This window comes from Barbatula barbatula (genome assembly GCF_947034865.1).
Source record: "Barbatula barbatula genome assembly, chromosome: 2".
Lineage (NCBI taxonomy): Eukaryota > Metazoa > Chordata > Actinopteri > Cypriniformes > Nemacheilidae > Barbatula > Barbatula barbatula.
In genome coordinates this window covers 5,318,680-5,345,915 of record NC_136767.1, presented here as the reverse complement: position 1 = coordinate 5,345,915, position 27,236 = coordinate 5,318,680, and the positions used below count along the sequence as shown (strand labels likewise).

At 40.8% G+C, this 27,236-nt stretch overlaps 1 protein-coding gene across 1 annotated transcript; it reads left to right on the top strand.

Annotated features, from left to right (window-relative positions):
* Nucleotides 1–363: 363 nt before the first annotated feature.
* On the top strand, nt 364–27,080 carry pcsk5a (proprotein convertase subtilisin/kexin type 5a; the record flags this gene model as incomplete). Its single annotated transcript, XM_079450411.1, has 37 exons — nt 364–501; nt 1,640–1,744; nt 1,976–2,089; nt 2,184–2,318; nt 3,221–3,297; nt 3,413–3,501; nt 3,670–3,842; nt 5,102–5,314; nt 5,400–5,500; nt 5,615–5,718; nt 5,862–5,979; nt 6,119–6,307; nt 8,129–8,265; nt 8,510–8,629; nt 8,736–8,838; nt 8,920–9,110; nt 9,338–9,422; nt 9,521–9,624; nt 9,849–9,987; nt 10,071–10,186; nt 10,270–10,372; nt 10,785–10,921; nt 11,298–11,498; nt 11,712–11,780; nt 11,876–11,918; nt 15,847–15,989; nt 17,568–17,768; nt 18,114–18,197; nt 18,663–18,861; nt 19,235–19,449; nt 19,672–19,914; nt 20,192–20,425; nt 21,257–21,431; nt 25,013–25,230; nt 25,651–25,751; nt 26,008–26,203; nt 26,602–27,080. The coding sequence occupies exons 1-37, from the start codon at nt 403–405 to the stop codon at nt 27,078–27,080; spliced, it is 5,553 nt and encodes a 1,850-aa protein (XP_079306537.1). The 5' UTR covers nt 364–402.
* Between the last annotated feature and the right edge of the window lie 156 nt (nt 27,081–27,236).

The window sequence follows — 27,236 nt, the reverse complement described above, 5'->3', positions numbered from 1 at the left end:
ACTTGAATGTCCATTAATTATGATCCGTTTAGCATTATGCTAGTATGCGCTAATGTTATAATCAAAAAGTAACACACTCCCAGTGTTTCCTATTTCCGGAAAGAACCCAGTGCACCTGAAGAAACTGATAGGTCTGTAATTGGAGATGAAGTGTCACAAGCAGTTGATGTAGTGGAGCCATCACCGTGGAGCAGATCTCACACGCTAAACTAGGTCCCGTATAAAATAGTTTAAGCATAGTGTATGTGCATAATGTTAGATCACTTTTTAAGAACTTTTTCCTAAGGATTTAACTAGACAAGCAGTTCTGCATGAAGCTGCGAACATAACCACCTGAAGATGACACCTCCGACTCTTTTTCCATATGCACTTTTTCTTGGGATTGGATTCCAATGTGTCCAGATGAGATTATACACAAACCATTGGGCTGTTAAAATTACAGGAGGTCCGGATGTTGCTGATGTTATTTCAGAAAAATATGGATTTGTGAATATGGGCCAGGTACGTACACTGTTCAAATGTTCTACCAGTTGCTTTATGAGCATAAAAATAACTGCTAAATCAAATATGTTTTTACCTGAATTAAGGGTGATATGTTTATTTTTTCCAGATTTAGTTGTTAATTCGTTGAGATGGTTATGTTACTTCAATTTTATATTTACAGTTCAGAAATAATTCTAGTTTATTATACATGTGTAAAATAATCCAAGTGTATATTAATAACAATGTACTGTGTGATCTGGAACCATACGTTTTCTCTCATCTCTAAAAAAAACATGGTATTTTGCCCTTCTCGTGTATGTAATGCCATTAGGATTACATACTCTACTAACTAAGAATTTACAGTCTAATTGAAATATTACTTCCAAGAATCACCCAAAAATACCAAAATATCATGATATTACCATGCTATTTTTTGGTAAAGCCAAGAAAGTGGCATATAAAACAAAGTCTGTACATTTGACACACATGACTGCTGCTTGTATATATCATGATTCAGTTTAGTGTTTAGTGTTTGTCCATGTCTCTGGGTCACTGGGTTTTGTCATGTAACTCATGTAAAACAAACCTGTTTGGAATTTTACACCATTTCAGAACCAACTGTTACAATTTTGGTGAGCAAATAGCATGAACTTACTATTGAAGTAAATATTTGTAATAATATACTGGTCAATTAAATATTTAAGGTAAAATTCATCTACTTGTTTTAGCCCCCAACATATTGCTTTGGTATAGGTTTTAGACCACTTTACATCCTGAGTGATTATTGTGCAATCCCTCCATTTGGGCTTTTTCTCAAACTTGATTTGCTTTGTCTTACAGTCTAAACTTTTTTCTGGTAAAGTTTAAGAATGCTTGTTTTTCCTATTATAATTCAGTGCAAGCACTGTTTAGTTGCTTCGTACAGCACGATATTGTACAGGGTGTTAAAGGAAAATCAGCAGCCAAAGTTTAAGCTCAACTAAATTGTACATTGGTGGCTCATGTTGCCTCTGGTAAGTCTATCAGCTGTGTAAGATAACCCCTTTGTTGTTTCAAAGGCCTACGTCAGTGATGAATACATAATTTATATCTTTGTAAGTCGAGGTTGAACAGTGGTGTGTCTTTAACACAAGCTGATCTTCTTCCCCATGTGCAGATTGGTGGACTGGTGGACCACTACCAATTCTTGCACACTGGAACAATGAAACGATCCACTATTGAAAGCAGAAAAAACCACAGTCTTATTTCCATGGAGACCAAGGTACAAGGATCATGTATCTCCAGTCAATGAGACACCATTGAATAGTTTATTAGATAGATAACATCACCTAAAAAACAAAACACACACCAAAACAGATTATAACAACGTGGACGCATCCTCAAACTTGATAATAAGACAATAAGTACACTCTTGATTATTTATTCCAATCCACTGGGGGTTTGTTAAGTGTGTATGAGGTAGAACATCATAAATATGTTTCTGCTCCTAAAGGTGAAGTGGATCCAACAACAGATGGTTCAGAAGAGAACAAAAAGGACAGACACAATGGAACAAACACACACCATCGGCTTCAATGACCCCAAATGGGACAGCATGTGGTATATTGTTAGTATACAATTCATTCAAGTATAAATTCAATAAAGACACATTTTCATTGAATAAAGCTGGAAAGATGAACAAGCACATTATATTGTAACAGCACTGTGATCACAACTGCCTGACTGACATGAACATCAAGGCAGCATGGCGCAGAGGTTACACTGGGAAAGGGGTTGTGGTGTCCATTCTGGATGATGGTATAGAAAGACAGCATCCAGACCTGAAACAAAACTATGTAAGTGCTTTCATGTGTGTTGGTTTTTTTCTATTGTGAATGAACCGGCTAATTTACAAATACAAATTACAAATGGGATAAATTAAAATTTAGAAATGTTTTTCTAAAGGCAATATAAATAGCATGGACAATGCATGCTATAATTTTAATACATTGCATAGTACAATGCAAAAGTCTTGGACCAGCACCATCTTTGTTGTTTGAGCACACTTTAATGTCCAACCATGTTTATTTTGTTTACGCTGTCTTTTTACAAACTGAAAATACAAGTAATATGTTCATACAATTTCAAAAGGGCTTCTTTAGGCCAATGTCTGTATTTACTGTGACCTTTAAAGCACTTTATTTGGGCGGACTGTCCTGAAGTCATTAGAATAGAATAGAAAATCAGGGTCTTGTTTCATTTGGCTTCAAGAGAGCTTTTTCTACAATCAAATTTCCTCTATTGTCTGGTTATATTTTAATTAAGAATGGCTGATAAATTATTATATAAAGTCCTTTTTTCCTTTAAGATCTATTTGTATCTATTCATGGCATGGTTTACACATTTACACTAAACTGTACGTGCATATTAAATACACACACATAGTAAAAGAGAGGAACAGGTGCGGGGCATGAAATCGTTAACAGTCGATGAGGAAACTAAATGGGCGAGACCGGAGAGAACGCATATTATGTCGTAACTGACACGTGGCTCTGTCATGATCCTGCCACTAGACTAGAAAATCAAAACAAAGAGAGGCAAAAGCATTATACTATTTAAACAATTTTGGCTGAATTTTAATATAATTAATGAAATATTGTCATTTAATTTATTTTTATATTTACTCAAAACATTTAAAAACTGAAAATGGGGGCTATCCATTGAGTACATTTTTAATGTGTTATTATGTTTTCATAAGGATGCACAAGCCAGCTACGATGTTAATGGCAATGATCCTGATCCAACACCCAGATATGATGCCACCAATGAAAATAAGTCAGTCCATTCCCTCTGTGACCCAATACATTCTTGTTCTATCCATTAGACTACTAATTCTTATACAGATTGCTTGGAATTCAAAAGTTAAAAGTTTTTTTTATTTTTATTATAGGCATGGGACGAGATGTGCTGGTGTGGTGGCTGCTTCTGCAAATAATTCCCTTTGTATAGTTGGGATTGCCTACAATGCAAAAATTGGTGGTGAGCTTTCGTTTTTATTGTGAATTTATGGGTGATATCATTCAGAGTTAAATCACTCCTTTTATGTAATAAGTTTGCGTACTCCTCATTTTACAGTTTATTGTATATACGACATGCTTTGCAAGTAGTGGTAGTATGCACTTTAAAAACACGTTCCTGCGTTCGTAGGTGTACGCATGTTGGATGGTGATATGACTGATCTATTGGAAGCTCAAGCGCTGAGTCTGAGGCTGCAGTATATTGACATCTACAGCTCTAGCTGGGGCCCAGAAGATGATGGCAGGACAGTGGATGGCCCCGGTCCCCTTGCCCGAATGGCTCTGGAGAGTGGGATCCGTAAAGTAAGTGTGTGATTGTGTGCACCATTTAGCCGAGAAAATTACCCAACAATTAGTTCCTGTGAACCGGACGTCGCAATCGTCTTTACTTCCTGAATAAACCAGAAATATAGAAACAGAAAAATTGAGGGCTTGGCTTATGTTTTCTACAGCAAATTTGATTGATAAAGAAAATGAAAGGTGTTTCATCTTGAAATGAAATTTGTAGCTGACTGATAGTTGAAGAGGAGGAGTGAACGGATGTTCTGCACAAGCCGTCAAACTGATGTCATCAGATAAATCCGATGGATTTTTTACACATAAATTGTAAAACTAGCAAAACGTAATGATAACATAAATAGAAAGTAAAATTGTCTAGAGTAGAATATTGTACACTGAAAGAAAATCCTGTAAAAACTTATTTTCCGTCATATGGGGCACCAGTAAAATACCTTAAAACTGTTTTTATTATTATCATGTTAAATGTCTTTCGTGTTATTTTAAACACAACTTATTAATTTCCACAGTCTCTTTGTGTAATTTCGTCACTGCATGGTTGTAAAAACACCTTGAAACTGTCACAAAATTGGTTGGACAGAACCCAGATGCAGGCAGATGAAGGGTTAATCAGAAACTTTTATTAAATAAAACACCCATAATATGGAAAACATGAACCAAAAAACAAGGCAAGCAAACACCTCCCACGAGGGGGACAAAACAAGGTCTTTAGAAAAGTGAAAAACGATATAAATCCACAAACTTAGAAACAGGAACAACAGGTAATCCAAAACACGAAGTCCAAAGAACAGCAAGGGCATAACCGCAAATACAAGACATCCTTGTTGAGAACAAACATAAACAATGCACCGACACTGAACAGAGGGACACTGGGGCTATATAAAGGAAGACACTAACGAGGAGTTATTACATGGGGATAGTGGCGACAGGTGATTGGAATGAACCACTAACAAGATTGAAACACAGCAGGTGATGGGAATGAGATCCTAACAGGAAAATTAAAGGAGATAGGAGGGCGGGCTGAGAGACATAACAGGAAGACACGTGGCGCTAAGTAACAACATAAATCCACGTGTCGCCACACATAACAGAAACCCGAAAAACATGGCAATGTCATGACTCTGCCCAGGGAGCTAGAAAGCTCGAGACAGGAAGGACAGAGTCCTTGCAGAAACTGATCAAATCATCCTAAAATGCCATCTGTTGAAAATTCAGAACAAACAAACAAGAAGATAATCATCCTTTGTGTCTTCTCGGTTTCTCAGGGCAGAAAGGGTCGTGGCTCCATCTATGTTTGGGCTTCAGGTAATGGAGGCCAAAGTCAAGACCACTGCTCATGTGACGGTTACACCACCAGCATTTACACCATTTCTATGAGCAGCACCACCCAAAGCGGACGAAAGCCGTGGTACCTGGAGGAGTGCGCCTCCACTCTCGCCACCACCTACAGCAGCGGGGACAGCCAGAGCCTGGGCATAGTGGGTCATTTCATGTTATGTCATTTAAATTATTAATGAATTGCCAGAAATTGATGGTTTACTGGCCCAATGCAAATATTTTCAGGTAACAACCGATTTGAGGCAGCGATGTACAGACGAGCACTCTGGCACCTCAGCATCGGCCCCCATGGCCGCAGGAATCATTGCTCTAACACTTGAAGCAAAGTAAGCAGTCTTATCACACCAGAGATGCTGTGCTGCTTGATCTGATATAACTTTGGATGAAACATGTAGGCCCCCAATCCTGATAAGCATGATTTCTCTCTACATTGTCATCAGCCCATCTTTGACCTGGAGGGACGTTCAGCACATCATAGTGAAAACATCTCGCCGCGGTCATCTGAGCGCATCAGACTGGCAGAGCAACGGTGCTGGATATGATGGTAAATCAACATCAGCTTATTCATTACACATTACTTACCTAGGTTTAACAACTACTGTATAGTGAATTTTTCCAATAAAGCACAATTTTAGTGTTTGGTTAAACAGTGGCTTTTAAAGTCTCTCATAATTGGCTCCAATGCAGTTAGTCACCTTTACGGGTTTGGGTTGATGGATGCTGAAGCCATGGTGAAAGAGGCAGAGACCTGGAAACAGGTGCCTCCTCAACACAAGTGTGAGGAGAACATGGTCCAAAATGTCAGGTAATGGTGCCACGGTTGATTTGTTCAATGATCTCTATGTTTAATGACCAATGGTCATTCATTATTGTTTAAAATGCTTTCACATACACTTGTACATACATTGGTTTGTGTTGAACTTACTCAGATTTTCTTTCTTAAGAGTCATAAGTCCAGACAGGGTGTTGAGGTCCGTGTATAAGTCCACAGGCTGCTCTGCTCAGCGTCTGCAGCATGTGGTCTATCTGGAGCACGTTGTTGTACGGATGACAGTCACTCATCCTCACCGTGGAGACCTGTCAATCACACTTACATCACCAGCCGGGACCCGCTCTCAGCTTCTCGCAAACAGGTACAAATACCTGTACACTGATGTCAGTCAGACAAAAAATAACATGATTTGAATATATACAGTAATGATAACAGGGGTCCACTAGAACAGGGGTATTCAATTAAAGTTCAAAGAGGTCCAGTCTATACAATTTTTTGCACAGTTAGGAGAGTACATTTTGATATTAAGTGTAAAAAGAGTTTTCGAAAGGAAAAAGCCTTGTTAATGACGAATGTTCATTTACCTTGAATATTGTTGTATTTTTTACTTTTGGGGTTACCATGGTTCAGAAGAGTAAAGATTATGCTCAGGTTGTGGAAGGTGCCGTGGCGATCACGTATGGTACGGCACTTTCTGTGAAGACGGTTTGTTACTTGTTAAAGTAGCTGAAATGTTAAGGTAGACATGATTATATATATATTTTATTTAACTGTTAAATAATTACCTTTCTAAATGTTCTAAATTAAAAGAAATTAACATGCACAAGTACAACAAACTCAAAACATACCAAACATACCAGTTCTGCACTACTGTTGTTAAAATAAGCACGTGTCTGCTGCTCTTCATCCTGAAATGCTAAAATTAAATGCGTTTGGGAGTAGATAAAGATTTAGGGGCAAAAGATCGGTCACATAAATGTTCCTGATAGCGCATGTGATGCGATTCTCGGTTGTGTAGATGCGTGGCTCAATTGAAACAGTTTTAATGGTTTATTAGGCTATGTCTAGCGGTCCGGATGGAAAGAAGCGAAGATCTGAATCCGGCCCACGGTCCGCGAATTGTGGATGACCGCACTATAGGCCTAATGTTTTTGAAATACGGTAAAAATTGACAATTACAGAGAGACTGTAACTTGAGCGTAATTCAGGCAGGAAGTGGTTCCACATGTAGGATAAGGTTTTATTAAACAAAAATAAAAAGTACCAAATGACAAAGGAAATCTAAACGGATCTAAAATAATTCTAAGTACAATGAGCAAAACCGGGAACAAGAACAAACATTTAACAACTGACAAAGACAAAGGAAACACCAGGGTTTAAATACACTGGCAACCAATAAGGGTACTACAAGATAACTAGACACACCTGTTGAAAACAATTAACAAGAACCAATGACTAGAAGAACTCCACAGGACTACACAGGAAACAGGAAAGCAAACAACCAGAACTACACAGGAAACAGGAAAGCAAAAAAACAAAATTACAAACTAAAAGTCCAAAAGACAGGGGAACACAGACTGAATCATGACAGGGGGGTTCAGGCAGGGCTAAATTCCAAGAAGGGGCAGGCAGGACTAGAGGCCATAAAGGTTAAGGCAGGACTGGAAGACCAGTGGTGGACATCTTTAACTTGGTAGGGAATTCAGTAGCGTCCATCTTGGACGAGGCAGGAAGCTCAGAAATTGCCATCCCATACGAGCCAGGGAGCTCAGAAGCAGCCATCCTGAACGAGGCAATAATCCCAGAAGCGCCCATCCCAAGCGAGGCAGGAAGCCCTGATTCGGCCACTCCGGACGAGGCAGGAAGCCCAGAAGCAGACATATTGAACAAGGCAAGAAACTTGGTTGGTTCGGAAACAGCCTCTGGTGCGGACGAACAGCGCATTGCCCAGACACACACAACAGGGCAACAGCCACCACTGTCAGAGTAGACTCCAAGAGAAGAACCTCTAGAACGGACACCTCCAGGACCACCGGACTTGGGACCTTGGGAAAAGCAGCCAACCGCACAGATGCCAGTGGACTGTCTGTCTAAAAAGAGACCAAACATTTTAAATTCACATTGTGAATTGAGCTCATGCAGGACTATTGTTTTAGTTATTCTGTGGTTATGTTGTGTCCAGACCAAATGATCACTCCAATGATGGGTTTATTAAGTGGGAATTCATGACAACTCACTGCTGGGGGGAAAGACCAACAGGAGACTGGACTTTGGACATCAGAGACACCCCCTCTCCAAGGATAAACAGCCGATTCCAAGGTACCCAAGTTCTCTGGCACTACAATGGAATAGTGAATGTATCATTCCAATGGTGTTTTATATACTGCAAAACAGTACTGACTAAAACCATTGTAATATTAGGTTTGGTACTCATGTGTATGCGATAACAGCTTTTTTTCACAAAGGATGCTTCTGAGTCTGTTTGTTGGAATGATTATGGTAGATTAAGATAATGTAAGTTTAAACTCCATGCAAACGTGCTTTTCTCCATTATCCACATAAGGGAAACTGATAGAGTGGTCTCTGGTGCTTTATGGAACGTCCACACATCCATACACTCGACATGAACAGCCTCGGTCTGCCCGGCTGCTGGCAGAAGATGAGACCACTGAGGAATATGATGGTGATTCTTTGTTGTTAAAAAGTGCAAAACTAGCAGTTAAAAAAGTACATATATACAGTATACATTTTGGGAGATGTATGCCACTCTTTTCTCTCTCGCAAATAAGGTTCGTGTGACCCAGAATGTAGTGAGGATGGTTGTGAAGGACCTGGACCACACCGATGTGTTTCCTGTTTGCACTTTTTCCTAAAGTTCAAAAACAATACACGGTCAGGCAGTTTTGCTTCTCATTTCTTTCAAAGAAAATCAAGCAGTGTGAGTAAAGGTCTTCTCTTGTCTGTGTTTTCCAGCACCTGTGTGCCTGACTGTCCAGTGGGGTACTGGGGTGATAGGAAGAGGTGTAAGAAGTGCTATTCCTCCTGTTTGACGTGTCTGGGTAGCCGCAGTGATCAGTGCACGAGCTGTAAGCCTGGGTATCATCTGGATGAAGAAAAGAACTCCTGCGTGACCAGCTGTGTGGATGGCTACTACCTAAACTATGGTAAATGTAACATTATTCAAATGGACAGATCCTGTCACACTCTCTCAAATATTCTATTTTAGGCCACAGTCACACTATTGCCAACAACCAACTAAAATGCAGGGGGTGGCAATCACACATTCTGTCTCTTGATAGAGTCAGAACATTCACAGAAATGTCACTGGTCTGAAATAAAGGCATTATTTTAAGCATATTTTAAGCATATCACTAGTGTTTATGTAATGCAGAGGACAACGTGTGCAGGAAGTGCAATGAGAATTGCATGAGATGCACCTCAGCCTCCATTTGCACAGAGTGCTCTGAGGGCACCAGGTAAAAGACTTTAATTACATTTTATTGGAGTGAATTAGATAATGTGTCAGTGCCTGGTCAGTCCGGTCGAGTATTGATTTTGTCTTCGTCTCGCTCAGTCTGGCGGGTAACCGATGTCAGAAGAGTTGTGAGGTGGGTCAGTACTACAGTGAGCTGAATAACTCATGTGACCCCTGCCATCCAGCTTGTGCTACATGTGCAGGTACAACACACATAAACACAACGCATCTCCCATATTCTGCTCTATATTGCGTTTTACATTCCTAGTAAAATAATTCTAATAGATGTGTTTCGATTGGAATTTGTATTTCACTTTGTCTTTAAGGACCCAAATACAAGTGTGCTCATGTGTGTTTTACTGATCGCTTAGGGTGTTTGTATCAGTCTTTATAGGATGTGATATTTCATGGACGTGACTTTGTACAGCTTCAGGTCTAGAGTCATGTAATCGATGCGCTGAAGGCTACCTGATGGAGAACTGGAGATGTGTGGCCACCTGCAGTGAAGGTTTCTATCCTGTACAGCTGAAGGCGAACAGCACAGAGACTCAGAGCACATGCAAAAGGTGCGTGAGCTATAACCTCTGACCTTTCCATCTGTTGTCATCATCTCTTACCACTATTTTATTTATGGTGTGTGAGTGCGCAGGTGTGACACACACTGTCTAGCATGTGTTGGGCCAGGTAAAGGGAACTGTAGCAAATGTGTGGATGGACACACACTACAGGATGGACAATGTGTTTTCAGCCACTACTGTGATGATGGTAAGTCGTGTTATGCTCATTTGACTTATAATATTTTAGATATGATTGTAGCAACAGGCACACATTTGGATTTATTGTTTTAGGTGAATATCAGGCTGAGAGTGGAGAGTGCCATGCGTGTGATGTGGCCTGTTCTAGATGTAAAGGTCCAAAGAATGATGAATGTCTGAGCTGCACCAACATACAGTAAGAAACTATTACTCATTTACTGTTCACACTACAGTACACATGTGATAATGTCTGCAGAGCAAGTACTGAGACGTGCTACTGCCAATACATTGCTGCTATGAGCATGTCATACATGTTGCTGCTGCTTCACATACAATAACCCCCATAGCAGATTTATACATGTGGAGTTGGGGAAGGTGGAGGGCTTCTGAAAGCACGCTGCAGACTGCTAGAGCAAATACTGCCAAGTATTTGAATGTTGAGCTGATGCGACAGCAAAGGCTGCGATAATGTATAACAACCCAATTTGCCTCACCATCTAGACATCCATGAAAATATTTTGTATTTTACCGTTTTGGACCATCATGAAACTATACATCCAGCAACCACTTGACTATAATGTACATTTTCTTATCTTCTGCTGAATTAGTTTGTTGGATGAGGGCCGTTGTGTAGTCAGTTGCTCGGATGGGAAGTATCCATCCAGTGGACAGTGTCATCTGTGTGATCATACCTGTGCCCAGTGTGTAGATGATGGACCTGATAACTGTACCAGCTGTGATACAGGTCAGGGCTCCTGTACCATCCTGATTTATTTTCAACTACATCTCATTCTTTCAAATTGTGTTGTTAATCTGAATGGTCTTAAAAATGTAAAATCATGCATAAGGTTGAAAATGCCAAATTCCAGTAACTCACTGTGGCAAGTAAATACGTAAAAACATTTTGAAACATTAGAATAATCTTACCATCACTGTTTTTTTTCTTTATTCTTCCTATATTAAATATCTTAACATAACATTAGTAACTGTGAGTGTTACTATATGTATCATTTATAACATTCAACATTTGTAAAATTGTAAATTATGGTTGATAAATCCCTTGTACTTGTATGCTTGTTATTATTAATGTATCACCGGTGTTTTATACATGTTTGTTATAGATAAGTTTGGGATGGACCGTTACCTGTATGGTGGTGAATGTGTGGATGCGTGTCCTCAGGCGTATTTCCACACAGAACTGAAGGCATGTGAGCCGTGTCCTTCACACTGCAAAGTCTGTTCATCATACACACACTGCATCAAGTGTGAGGACTCCTTCTACCTCAATGATGGCGTGTGTAATGCGCTCGAGTGTGGAGAAGGTACAACTTCTGTTATTGTGAAGTTGATCAAGTTCATTCACTTATCCGAGCCAGTATGATTTTTCGTAGCCTATGGAACACAATCGTAGTTATTTAGCAGAATGTACATGTTTTCTTTTCCACGTAATGTCAATCGATCAACTGACCAACCGATCCATCAACCAACCAACCAATAATAATACATATAATTGACTCTGTGTGCATCTATGTTAGGGGAGGTAGAAGATCCAGAATATGATGTCTGCATGTCATGTGAAGAGGGATGTAAGAAATGCGTTCTTTGTAAGTTCTGTTTAATATTTTATTTGACTTAAACTAGGAATTGGATTAACATGACCAAATGTGCTGTACTTGACAGTTTGCTACATATTTTACAGACAATCCCAAGCACTGTTTGTCCTGCATTGATGGATATTACAAGTAAGAATGTTTTGAATGAGTTACCAAAAGTGTCTACTGCACGTATGTGCATGTAAGTGCGCTTCCCGGACAGGGCTTAAGCCTAGTCCAAATACTAATTTAATAGAGGTGTCTTAATCGAAAACAACTTGCACTGACATATCTTAACCTGTTCCACGTCAGGGCCCTTTTTGAGCATTCACATGAAAACGCACTGTTGGAACTAAAATGGCTGTAACTCATGAAATCTTTGGAATAAAGACCTACGGTTGGTAGACAATTAGAAGATTAGTCCTAAAAAAAATCACACCAAATAATGTATTTTTGGAAAGGGATTTTGTTATGTTTATTATAAAAATAAATAAATAAAAGGTTTAGGGTAAAAAGCCGCCATACCACCTAAATCCTTTAGGGGGCCCATAGACTTCCATTGGTTTTAACTAGTGCTGTCAAATGATTAAAATTTTTAATCTAATTAATTACATGCTATGACGATTAATTAATCTAATTAATCGCACATACATACAGACTTTACAACTAGCTAATTTTTTTACCATTTATTATTGAATAGAAGCCTATAACTCAGGCTACAAAAATCTTGAAATTCTTACCACTGAATGAACACCAACCTATTAATTAGATTACAATGGTCATGACATTTTTAATAATTGTGAAAACAAACCAATGTCTCTAGGCTAATGACCATGACAATTTTGTTTGTAACTGAACACAATCTTATAAATTACATTTCAATGGACATGGCATTATTGAACAGAAGCCTGTCCCTTATGCTACAATGGTCAAAATGTAACAAATAACAAAAACTTCCCCTTAATTCTTATTTCTCTTTTAACCAGTTGCTAAGACAGACTAGCTTGTTAACATTTTCTGAGTTTAAAGATGCCCTTTTATTCTGCACAACAGTGCCAGCCAGGGAGAAAAGTCTTTCGCATGGAACTGTGGTTGCAGGAGTGGCCAAATATTTGCAAGCTATGGAAGACAGTGCAGCATGAGCTCCTGCATGAGCTGACCACCACTCTAGAGGACACTCATCCATTGCAATACTGGGCTCAGCTCTGTAACGGTGTAAAGCATTGCTATGGTAATTTTCTTCCTCTGAATCAGAGTCTGAACCCAGCAGGAGGATTCTCTTCTTCTTCTTAGCTGGCTCATGTTTCTCACAGGGTTGTGGAGTATCTGCGCGGAGTCCTCCTTCTTGTAGTATTTTCTCAAGGGTAGACCATACCTGCTCTCTCTCTCCTCTTGATAGGCACTTTAAGTCCTTGAAACGTGGGTCAAGTGCTGAAGCAAGTTTTAGCCATTCACCATTCATGTCAGCTTGGCGTTCTGCAAGATCTTTGCTGAAGGCAGTCTTGAACCTTGCCACATAGGCTGGATCTTCATCAGAGACCCTCATTACATGCTGAAGGTGGCAGAATGCAGGAAGCACTACAGAGCAGGAGACATAAGCCTCACCCCCAAGGAGTTCAGTGACACACCTGAAGTAGAAGATAAACATGAACCATAAATAAGTGTAATGCATTTAGTTTATTTAGCATCAGTTATAAAGGATGATTACTGTAAAATCCTTTCCATTTTTTTCATATGTTAATTTTATGAAGCTTTTAAAAATCTTAATCTTTTACGAATATTTTTGGTTTGTATTTCTTAGTAAGAGCATTTAAGCATGACATTCTATTTCATAGTCTATGACAACATGCAAAACACAACAATATAACATGGTTCTGATGTAACGTTACTCACTTGCATGGTTCAAGGAGGTTCTGTAACTTGTGCAGTTTATCCCACTCCGATGCAGTCAGCATGACTAACTTGTGTTTCTGTTGGGCCAGAGTAGTCTTAACAGCCTCTTCATTTTGTAAGAGACGGGTGATCATGTCGAGTGATGAGTTCCACCTCGTTGAAACGTCTTGTATCAGCTGCTCTCTCTTCTGATCCAATGCTGTTTGGTTTTGATGAAGTTCTTCTGTATTAGCAGGACTATGCTTAAAATGTCCAATAATCTTCCGACACTTTGTCAATGTGTCAGTGAATCCACTGTCAGAGAGACAAACCGTAATGGTTCTCTGTAGTATATGGGCAGCGCACGGCATGTGATGATACGGAAGCTTTCTTGCCGCTGCGACCATGTTGCGTGCGCTGTCAGTTCCGATGGTTGTCACATTTTCTCGAACGCCCCAGTCGTCGGCCACTGTTAGAAACTGTTCGGCACATGCATCGGAATAGTGCCGTGTGACTGACTTCAGCACGGTTAACGCGAATGATTTAAGTTTCCAGTCACAATCGATGACGTGCGCAGTAACACCTAGATAGTTATGATTGCTGATTGACGTCCAGTGATCTCCAGTTAGAGCCACATATTTAGCTTGAGCTAAATTGTCCCGTTTAGTTTTTTTTTCTGTGTCGTACAGCTGATTTATTCTCGAAAGTACTGTACCTCTTGACGGTGGTGTGTAGGTTGTATCGGAGGAAGCAATTCGAAATGCATCCATAAGCCCCTTGTCCTCCACAACATTAATAGGCCTACAGTCCATTGCAATCCACTTAGCTATCGCATTTGTTAACGATTGTGATGTAGACTTACTTAATTTTTGGCGACTCGTCTCAGGAAGCGTGGTTTGGCGGAGCTTGCTAACTGTCGCAGCCGGGGGTGAGGTGACCGCCAAGCTCGCTAAAACATGCTTCGAGTTTAGGTGGTATTTCAAGCTTGAACTGCTTCGATGATAGGCAAATTCCTTGCCACAGATAACGCAAATGACTTTGCTTTTGTCAATGGCTCCATTGAGATCTCGTTTGTACTTAAAATGGCCATTCAGCAAGCCATGCAGTTCTTCGTCCTTTTCGTTTTGCATCTTGATCGTTTTGTTACTAGAAGGCTGCAATTCTAAAAAGTGTACAGGTCTGTCGAAGGGCGGGGCAGGGCGGGGCGCGTTAATTGCGTTAAAAATATTAACGCGTTATTTTCCCCAGGGATTAATTAATCAAATTAACGCGTTAAATTCCCAGCCCTAGTTTTAACACTTGAACTAATATTTGACCACAAAGGTTTGCTTTTTTTACTCTCCCACATACCAGACACAATTAAAAACTACAAAAGCACAGAAACAACATAAAAACAAAAAAAATATGAATATTTTTGTATAATATGCTTTTGATGCACACTAATTTATGAATCAATTATCATTTATGTATCCATTTATCTTCCTAAATAGATTGTTCTTCTAAACACTGATCAAATGTGGTATCTAGTTTATTTTGCTTTTCCAACAATATAAAGTTTGTAATGATAAGATAAGAATTTACATGCACAGTATTGATGTAAATGTAAGTGTTCCACGGAATGTATTTATTTTTGATACACACTCTCGTCCTTTATGCATCAATTTCATTTCCTACATACTTTATTTTATAAAAAAATCATAAAGTATGTATTGTAGAGTCTCAGACCTTTCCGACGATATATAGTTTGTCATAATAAGATCAGAATTATCACAAAAATATGGAAGCAAACATGGGTGTTCCGTATACGGAACGGTGACAAGTGAAAGGACATTAACAAATCTAAGCACACTCTTCGTAAAAAAAGAAACAATTACTCTTCCTGAATAAATTATTTGAAAAAACACCAAAAAGAATTGTATTCTAGAGTCTTAGACCTTTCCAAAAATATATAGTTTGTCATGATTCGACTAGAAATTCCATGCACAATATTGAAGCAAACTCAGGTGTTCCATGTATGGAACAGTGACAGTTAACGGGTTAAAACATATCAGTGTGATTTTTGTTTAGTATAGTTTAAAAAACGAATTAAATATACTAATTTAACTAATGCCTATTCCTGTTTTAAACTAATCCCAGTCTGGGAAACCGCCCTTTAAAGTTTAAATACTATGTGACTAAACATTTGATTTGTCTTTGTATTGCACAGGTTTGAGGAGGGCTGCTATAAACACTGTCCTGCTAAGACGTACACTGTGGAGGAGACCATGAGCTGTGTGGCGTGTGATCATGACTGTGTCAGCTGTGATGAAGATGAGTGCTACTGGTGTGAAGCTGACTTGTTCCTGTCTGGTTAGTTATTACTTTTTTTAACTAATGTAGATTAAAATGTTGCGTAACACTTTCTACAAAGCCTGCATTTATTGTGCATTATAAGGGAATATTTAAATGTAAAATATATACCAGCTTATAAAGACTTTTGAATGTTTATAAGAAGAGTTTGCATTTTTCACTTTACTTTAAGCTGTAAAAGTCTATTCATAAGATATAGTAAGATATTGTACAATGTCAAGACAGTCTTAAAGTACATTGGTAATAACTATGGTAATTATGTGGAGTTTATCATGTGTTATAAATCGAGAAATAAACTTCAGTTTTAAGCACAAATAGGCAAGTATTTTTAACAGTTATAACAGTTATTTTACAAGGTATAATGCATATTTTATAATGCAATAAGACTACCATTATAATGCATTATAAATGCCAACCTTATTGTGTGTTATAGATTATATACAAGTTATATCCACAAATAGGTGTGTATATATATTGTAACTGTTGTTGTTATTATATATTAGACAGTATAACATATTATAATATTATTACATATCACATATGATACATATAATCAGGGCCAGCGCGGAATAGTAGGCCTACCGTGTAGGCCTATTTGATTGTTTAAACATCAAGTGCTCTGCTGTTTAGGGTTGCAATCTGATGATTTTATGGCGTGATCGATTCCAAAGACATCCACAGTCTACTTCTCAAGCGAATCTTATAGATCGTGATCGTTTCTAAAGTAGGCTACAGAACAAGCGAATATTACGTCACGCAAGCAAAAGTAAAATCCACTAATTAAACAGCCTGTGTATATAAATGTCCACACGATATGGTCGTCGTGTTCGTATTGCATCACGTGTTTTTGTTGATAAAAGCAAGTTTAGCCTACACATTATACTCGGGTTTAGAAGCGCTGCGTAATCAGACGCAGCAAACTCACACACAATGCAATGAGCGAATAAGTTAATGTTTTTTTCCACATTAATTCCTTTCTTCTTCATCTCGTGTGCTGAAACAGTATCACTGAAAGATTCATTAAAGTAGTCAAAAACACGACTGAGATCGTCATAGTTTAAAGCTGTGAACAGCGCACAATTACATGTATGGTCATCATTATAAAAATATGTCATTCTGCGTGTAAAGTGTATATTATAAATAAAGGTCTATATTCAATAATGGTGTTTATAAAACATGTTCATAATTTTAGGTTTAATTGCAATTTTGACAGCTGATTTGTAAATGCTTTTATTTTGTAATGTTTAAAGGCCCATTCTCTCAAATCTTTTAACACATTTAAAAAAAAATCTTTTTTATTTATAACACATTTCAAACAATTTAAATATTATTCCGCAGAATTCCGCATATTAAGAAAAACATTCTGCACAGAGTTAACAAAAAAAGTCAGCAGATTCCGTCTGGCCCTGCATATAATGCATTAAGAATGCCCTTATAATGCATTATAAATGCAGGCTTCATAGAAAGTGTTACCAAATGTTGTTTTGTAACACAATAAATAACTTAAATGAACAGAATCCCATAAAAGTATTACATTTAGAGAGTCAAAACATGTGTGCGATTATCATACTTTTGCAGATGGGAAGTGTGCGCGAGAATGTCCCGATGGTTTCTATGGTGATGAGGATTCTCAGGAGTGTGAAGATTGTCACACAGACTGCAGGACATGCAGTGGACCAGAAGACAGCGACTGTGACTCCTGCAGTGATGGACTTACACTTGAAAATGAAGCTTGTGTGCCTGAACAGGACACCTGCCCTCCCCAGACATACCTCACTGGTGAGATATTACATCCTCTGAAAGGCTTGTTTTTGATACCGTGCATAATGAGATTTTGATGTAAACCCCTTCATCACATGAGTAACAATTTACAAGCTGCTGATTTGAAGATGAATCTACAGTACATACTGTAGTTGCCATTGTCCTGTCATTTAATATAGCCTCTTTATAAAACGTGCATTAAGAAAAGATTACAATATAATGTGCTCTGAAATGTTCTCACATGCTTTCTCCGTGGCTATGTAATTTACAACTTTAAATTACGTAGGGACCTCAATTTCAGAACTTCCGTTACTTAGCCTTAACTTTAGGTTGTAACCTTTGTTTTCTACTGTTGCGTCTTAGATGATGGGGAATGTGATGACTGTCACTCTTCATGTGAGTCCTGCTGGGGAAGAACAAGGAATCAATGCAACACGTGTTTCAAAGGTCTGAGTTTGTCTTTTGTGATCCATTTTAATGTTTCTTCTAGCTCTCTGTCTCAACAGTTTTAAAATTTTCTGCCACTGTCTGTAAAGTGCCCTGTTTAGTCTGTCAAACTGCAACTAAAATCAATGAAAAGTGTAATAGATACATAGATGTTACGAATATTACAACGACCGGAAGAAGAATAAATGATGGGCATTTAAGTAAAACAATGGATGGCTGTGTGGATATTTATGGACAACTGGATGAAGGGATGGACACATTATAAAAAATTCTCGTAAAACAAAATTCCAGCAGCTGGGGCGCCAGAAATTAACCGTAAAATAACAGTTTTCCCTGTAAAAAAAAGACATTTTCTTGTAATTTTATGATTTTTGGCCGTATTTTTTAAATATATCAGAAATTCTGTAAAATTAAGTTTTTTTTACAGTGCAGATGTCACTTGTGTGCTTAACCTGTGTGTTACAGGTCGGTTTCTGAATGCAGATCAGATGTGTGTCCCGCGATGTTCCGTGGGCAGCTATGGCAGTAAGGAGACTGGCCATTGTGAGACATGTCCACAGGGTTGTGCCCAGTGCCAGGATGAGCAGCTCTGCACACGTTGCCAGTCGGCACGTAAAAGTCCTCTTTATTTGCAGGCCGGCCAATGTGTTGGCAAGTGTACTAGGTCAGAGCCATTTCCCTGTACATGTATGTTTTGTATAAACGTGGGAATGAAAAGTTGATTGTTATTTCATTACAGTTTATTTCAGATTCTTTATTTTTCCAGTGTAACAAATATTTAAAACAAACCAATGAGATTGATAAGATTTGGATTTTAAGGGGTTCATAATTTAATTATTATTAATATTTTTCTTTTCTATCTATTCTTTTTACTCTCTCTCTCTGTCTCCAAGTTAAATGTTTTTTACTACTACTTAAGTTAAAAATAGTTCATTTTTTATTAGCATTTTCAGAAACAGCAGCACAGCCTTTGACACTTTTTCTGCTTTTATGTAACAGTGTGTATTTATGTGTATATATTTACTGTCTGTATGTAGAGGATTTCCAGTGGGGCAGGTGTGTAAGAGCTGTGCTCCAGGTTGTTCTTCGTGCGAGAAGAATGCAACATACTGCCTGAGCTGTGAGGAGACATTTTTGCTCCACAAACAAGAGTGTTTGGTGAACTGTCCGTCTGGACATACTGCAAGAGATGGGGAGTGTGTGAAGTGTCCTGAAAACTGTGTGCTCTGCTCTAATGTAAATCTATGCACGGGTGAGAATTAGTATGACAATTATGGTTTGGGCTTTACATAATACACAGTCTTTAGGAATCAAATGTAAACATTTTACTTAGTGTTTCCTTTGTTGTATCTTGAATGTTTATATAATAATTTTTATTGTCTATATTAACATATTTTCACACACTGTCTTTAGTAATGTCTCTCATTTTTCATCCCTCCATTCCTCTCTGGCCTTTTCCATCCTGTAATCCCAGGCTGTCAGGACGAGTACTTCCTGAATGCAGGTCTTTGTGTAATGGTGTGTCCTGATGGGTTTTTTGAGGATACAGTTCTCACTATTTGCAAGCGTTGTCACTCAGACTGTGAATTATGTGATGGACCGGAAGCAAACAACTGTGATTCCTGCTCTGATCCTGACAGCATGCTGCACAACGGAGCATGTTTACCCCCCTGTCCCACACATACTTACAGGGAAAGCAGATCTGGAGAGTGTATGGGTATATACGTTTTTATTGAATTAATAAAATACAAGAAAATTAAAATGGGACATCCAAGTTTTGCAATAAAAAAATAAAAATGCTGGCACTGCCTGTTAACTTGTTTAACTGCTGGTGGATAAAGAGTTAATAACATTTAAAAAAGAATAATAACATTTAGAACATAATAAAGTATTAAAAATGATATTTTCATAATTCAACTACCCCATTTTAATGTTCAATAACTGTTCTTATGATGTTAATGGATTTGTCTGTCTGTTCTGTTGATGTTATGAAGCATGTGACAGCTCCTGCCTGACCTGTTCTGGCCCTCACGATACTTCCTGCACGAGCTGCTCTGAGGGGCTGGCGATGGATGCTCACAGTCGCTGTGTTACTCCCACCACCTGTCCGTCACACCATTACAGCAACCAGGACGGAGAATGTCACCTGTGTCACAAATATTGCCACGAATGCTCCGGTCCGCATTCCAACCAGTGTCTCAGCTGCAACCAGAAACACTTTCTTCTCAGTGAGTTCCAACCAGTACTGACTTCACAGTGACAACGACTTGGGGGACTGAAAACCTTTCGTTAAATATAGTAGTCGTTATGTTGGTTTATAAATTAAGAAATAACGTTGAAGGAATGAAGTTGTAAGAGGGAGCAATTTGGTTGCAGTGACTTGTGGTTGATTTATTATTATAGTTTTGATTTTAGGTTATTATAATATCTTAATAATATTGTATTTGTTTATTTTTAAATCTTTTGTTTTAATAATTTTGAATTTGTTAAATGTTTTTATACATTTTTGTTTTGTTAATACATTTTGTTTAATGCTTTTGTTATTTTATTATTATTCATTTTTTTTACGTGGCTATATAATTTATTTCTATTTAAGTTTTAGTTTAGTTTTTGTTTATTATTATCATTTTAGTGCCTAAAACCTATTTCAGTTCAGTTTACAATAATTGTTGTACAGCGATATTTTATTTAAATAGTTTTAATTTTAATAAACTTCATTTTCAGGTGAAAGCATGGGGATTAGCAGATACTTCATGTACATTTTCTGTTGCTTTCTAATAAGTTAAAAAGCCAATAATGCCAAAAAGAAATAGTTTGTGTTTCTTAATTTACAATGGTAAGCATAGTGATAGTCTCCGCATACTTTAAAAAATCATTAAGCGTTGACATTTATAGAGGGGTAATGGTATACTGTAATGTTGCTAAATAGCCCCCCATTTAATTGAACTTAATCTCTGCTTTATTAACACAGAACAGTATCATCCATATGCAATGCATTGTGATTTTAATGGCTAAAGATGTTTTACAAACCTTACAAAAAGGTTCCACTTCATCCACAGACAGCAGCTGTGTGGAGACGTGTCCAGAAGGTTTCTTCACTGGAGAAACCCAGCGTTGTGAACACTGTCACCCCAACTGTTTGAGCTGCATGGGACGACACAGCCACGAGTGTCTGAGCTGCAGAGAACACCTCTACAGAGATGCCAAAGAATGTGTGGACACCTGCCGCTCTGGGTAAACACTAAATTATATTGAATATCTGGAATACTGTACTACAATAATATATTGTTGGCCATTTCTAGCTTATAAGTGTCAGTAAGCATGCTTTACTATTAACAGAATGGTTGGTTTTGTGCCAATTCCAAAATGTAAAACTTGTCTTGTCAACTAATGAAAAAACATGTGTTCCCTTTCTGTCGGTCTCTCGACGTTGTGTCGAACCGACAGATGGGGTTTGACTTGAGAACCTATCATCTTCTGACTATTTTGAAAAGGCCAATGAAATTGGCGAATTAAATTTGCATGCCGGACTCCGCCCCCGGATATCCGGGTATAAAAGGGGAGACGGCGTGCTGCATTCATTCACCTTTTGTTCTTCGGAGCCTTCGCATCTGATGACAATACTTCTAAAAGAGCTGATTTCTCGACGTGGTGCAGCGGACTGTCCCTCATCAGTGACTTCCCCTGGCGTCTCAGCTGTGTTTTTCTCTCTAAAAGAGCAAATTTCTACAGCGCAGTATGTCTTGCTGTTCTCACGGGTGCAACACACTCATTGAGGAGGGGGAGGGACACGATGTCTGCCTCGCGTGCTTGGGGGTCCAACACGCTGACGCAGCCGTTGTGGATAAATCCTGCCAGCACTGCAGGCGGATAGCTATTCAGACGTTGCAGTCACGGGTGGCTGTGTTTTTTAAAGAGCCTGCCACCACGTTTGCTTCCCGTCCTGTGACCGCGGTGGCTCCGGCCACGCCGTCAGCGACGGCGAGCAGCGTGGGTGACATGGGGATTTCCGTGAGCGTTAATCCGTCAGCCACCGGCTCTGTCAGACTGACTCTGTCACTTTCTCTTCCCTCGATGGGGGGGCAGCTAGGGGCTACGTCGACGTACCCTGGGTGGCGCGTGATGTCACGGTGCACTTGTGCTGCAGACGCCGGCCACCTGGGGGGGCGATCTAGCCTCCCGTCCACGGCTTGTGGGTTCTCGGCACCCCGGTGTCAGGAGCTTGCAGTGCCGCGGACCAGGCTGCCCCCGCTCTTCACACCATGGCCGTCCTGCAGGTCCATCACTGAAAGAGTTACACGAGGGAAGACCGACCCAAAGGTAATGCAGGAACTCTGCGCCACCACCGACCTTGCCCTCCGGGGCGACGAAGGTGGTGGCGCGGGCCCTGGGTCGGACGATGTCCACGATGGTGGTCCAGGAGAGGCACCTCTGGCTCAATCTTGCCCAGATGCGGGACGCCGAGAAGGTCCGCTTTCTCGATGCTCCCATCTCGTAGGGTGGGCTGTTTGGTGAGCCCCACCGCGGGCCGGCTGTCGAGGTCCTGTTCGGGGTCTGCTCCTAAACAGCCCCGGCCACCTTTGTCGTCGTCCCCGGTTCCGGCGCCCCCTCCTCAGGCGGCCCCCTGGAGGAAGACGTCAAGGAAAGGTCCGCCGTCTCATCAGCAGCCGCCGCGGAAGCACAATCGCTCCTGATGAGGTGAACCCAAGGAGAACAAGATTGGGCCTGACCCCAGCCATTTCACCGCTGCCGGGTCGGACTGGGATGGTTCCTGCCCCATCCCAACATCTGCTGGGCCCCTTCGGGGGCCTGGTGCCCACATGTTCACAAGAGCTTTCGTTCCCCCTGGGTCTTTCTCACAGCCGCTCTCACCCTCTGCGGACGGTGTTCGGCGACTCGACATTGCATCACGGTGACGCGCAGTGTAGAGTATAAACATAGCCAGCCCTCAGCACTCTCACCTCGACGGTGCGTTGAGCTGCGCCATCGCCAGGGAGGAAACACAGCGGAGCTGGTCCCTTCCCGGGGGGGTCACCCCCGGCGGGGGACCGGCACTGCTGGCTGTCGAACCACCCCATCACGGGGGCGATGAAGCAGATCGTACCTCTAGTCCCCCTGTTTCGGTCTTTGGGTGCTTGGGTAGCACTTTCCAAGCCGTCACGGTGGCTACAGAATACGGTACGTCTCGGCTATGCGATCCTATTCGCCAGGCCTCCGCCCAGGTTTCGGGGCATCCTCTTCACCTCAGCAGAGGCAGAGATGCTCCTGTACTACGGGCCGAGATTGCCCGTCCCCCCGGCCGAGATGTCCAGCAGGCTTTACAGCCCGTACATCGTCGTCCCCAAGAAAGGCGGAGGGTTGCGCCCTATTCTTGATCTGCGTACCCTGAACAAGCACCTGCAGAAGCTGCCGTTCGGGATGCTCACGCAGAGGCGCATCTTGACGTCTGACAGACGTCAGGATTGGTTCATAGCCATCGACCTGAAGGACGCATACTTTCATGTCTCGATTCTCCCTTGTCATCGGCTGTTCCTACGGTTCGCTTTCGAGGGACGGGCATATCAGTACAGGGTCCTCCCATTCGGCCTGTCCCTGTCTCCACGGGCCTTTACGAAGGTCGTGGAAGCCGCCCTCGCACCCCTCAAGGAGAGCGGTGTGCGGGTACTCAAATTTCTCGACGACTGGCTTATCTTGGCCTGGGGAGGAAGACCCAGCCCTATCCGTGTTGCGGTACGCGCGTTGCGCCTCTACCTAAACCGCACGCAGAGCTTCAGAGCTCTGAGCAGCTCTTTGTCTGTTTCGGAGGTCAGCATAAGGAGGGCTGTCTCCAAGCAGAGGTTGGCGCACTGGATGGTGGACACCGTTACGACGGCATACTGATCACAGGACTGCCCGTGCCCACTGGCAGTGAGGGCACACACTGGCTCAGGGCGCCTCTCTGGTAGATATTTGTAGAGCTGCGGGTTGGGCTACGCCTTTGCGAGGTTCTATAACCTCCACGTAGAACCGGTGTCAGCCCGAGTCTTGCATGTTGCCAGCACGTGAGCCCGGTGGCCGGTAGGGTGTACGCCTGCGAAAGCGCCTTCCCCCCCTTTCCGGGCGGGTCAGTGCGCTAATTCAGCCTCACTTCTTTCCCCTTGGGCGAAGAACAGGCATTCCATCCATCACTAAGCACTCCATGGCGGCGGACTGTGCGAAGCAGCCTGCCTCCTATGGCCGGGTATCAGCTGAGTTATCACATAGCTCTAACCGGACCTAGTGCCCCACACGTAGTAACCCCCCAAAAGGGTGGTTCCGTCTGACGTTTTCCTCATGAGATGGTCCCCCTCGTGGTGACCCATGACCTCCTCCAGGTGGACATCCACCTAGCGCTACCTTGGTCCGCGCTTACCTCCCATGAGTTCTCCCCTGCGGGCGAGACCATGTTGGTGTCTCCACGCCGTCTCCCATTTATACCCGGATATCCGGGGGCGGAGTCCGGCATGCAAATTGAATTCGCCAATTTCATTGGCCTTTTCAAAATAGTCAGAAGATGATAGGTTCTCAAGTCAAACCCCATCAGGTAACGGAGGTTACAGACGTAACCGAGACGTTTTAAAGTAATTTGAAGCGTTACAAAAATGTTCTGAAAATGTGTGTTTGTAATTTGAAATGCTTCCCTTTTGCATCATTATATTCAGCATTTGAGCAGACCTTCTGCAATTCAGATATTCATTAAAAAAAACTTGAATTCATGAAATATTTTTCCACTTCATCGCAAAAACAAACTTTTTGACAGTATTTGGTGAACTATGATCTCATATACTGTCTCTCAGGCACTATTCTGCCGCTGGCTCCAGGACATGCGAGAGATGTGATGAGAGCTGCGGAGAGTGTACGCTGGCTGGAGCCGAGGGCTGCGTGAGCTGCAGAGAGGGGATGATATTTGTCAGGAAACAGGGCCGTTGTGTGTTTTCCTGTCCTGAAGCGCACTACCACGACAAACGCCACAAAACATGTGAACCCTGCCACACCAGCTGTAAAACATGCAGAGGTAGGAACAACTCAGGGTATCATTTCTACACAGCTAGGAGCACCAAACAAAGAGTTTTGCTCCAAGATGAGACTCCTTTTTTAACATTTAAAAAAAGAAAGCTTTTTATTATGTTATCATGTTTTTATTGTGTTTGATTGTATAGTTAGCTGTATTTCTTTTGTTATTATGGCTTAAATCTAAACAAACCAACTGCAGTTTGATTGATTTTAATTGTAATGCACAATAAAAAACATGATTTCATATATGGACACAGGGTTTTTAGATTTTACACAATGGAAATAAACATCTCTAAAGTAGATTATCATCTTGGATCATGTCCTCTTAGAGACACAGTATTTATACTTTTGTTTAATCAACATGCTTACGAAAAGATTAATAAAGTAACTGAAAATTTAAAATATTAATTCTGAATGATAGGCAGAGGACTTGAGGAGTGTGATTCATGTCGCCCAGGATATACACTGTCCCAAGGTCTGTGTGAGTCGCCTTGCATCATAGGAGAGTATTCTCTGTCTGAGGTAAATGTATTTTCCAGCTTAGTTTCCATATTAGAAGCTTGGTTTTATTTAGACATGCATCGATTCAGCATTGCTTTCCTTGATGTCAAAGTCTGCTTTATTGTCAATTCTGCCACATGTACAGTACATACATATAGGGTATTGAAATTGAAATTGTGATACTCTCACACCCATGCCGCATGTCTTAAACATATACCTAGTTTAAATCTTTCTTATTGGATGTGGTCATCAGATTGCTTTTAACATCTCTCTGAAGGAGCAGGACTATAGCTGTGAGCCATGTGATGTGTCCTGTTTGGAATGTAAAGGCCCTGGACCGCATAACTGCACCATGTGCCTACAACAGTTCATCCTGACAGCAGGGGGGCGCTGTTTGCCCTGTTGCAAAATAACAGGACAGGAAGATGCTGCTGATGTTCAGCAGGAGTGCTGTAATTGTACCGAGACCAGAGGTAAAGGGGACATTTAGTCACGGGTGTATTTTTGTGCAATAAGGTTATTTATTAAAAAACACCTCACACAAAAATGACTGTCACTCACCCTCATGCTGTTTCAAACCAAACAAAAGATATTTTTTGGTGGGACGCAAGGAATCCTGCATAATGCCCAGGTAGCTCTGTTTTATGCCGTAAAAGCAAATGGGAAAATAATAGAAATATACCAGCAGAAAAGAAGTCCATATGGCTGGTATATTATTAGAGGCCATCTGAAATCATACATTTTGTTTGGTAGAACACTTAAATATGGACTCTATAAAAAGCTCACGTGGGTTTGACACAGCAGTGATGGCAGAATTTTATTTTAGGTTTGGGTTAATTTTAGGTTTTAAAAGGATTTCTCTCTGTTGAAGGTGAGTGTGTCCTCAGCACAAACTTTGCCTTCCGTAACCATGAGGAAGAGGAAAACATAGGAAACCTTCCTCTCTTCATCACCACCTCAATTCTGCTCGTCCTCGCCTTAATTGCTACAGGCATCCTCATTAAGCGCTCCCTTTCCAAACGCTCCTTGCCGGACACCCCAGTCCCCCGCGGGTATGAGAAACTGGGCCACGGTGGCGGCAGAGAGAGCTTTCACCGAGGTACAACATCATCCACTTCCACCTACAGTGGTCACTCCAGTTCGGGACGCTTCCACGAAGCGCAGCTGGTGGACTTTGGCGATCACAAGGGAAGTCACCGTGACGATGACGAGGATGATGAAGATGAAGATGAAGATATCGTGTACATGGGGCAAGACGGCACAGTGTATCGTAAATTTAGATATGGGCAACTGGGAGACGAGCCAGAAGATGAGTTAGAATACGACGACGAGAGCTATAACTTCCGATAACACAGTGAAATGAAAAATGATAAAGTTGTCCATTAGGGGGGTACATTTTCAAGAAAGCATTGTTATATAAATAATTGGTCATTTTAGTCTGGCAAATTCTGCAATGTTTTGAACTAACTTACTTTTAGTAACTTTCTTAAAGTTACTTTACTTTTG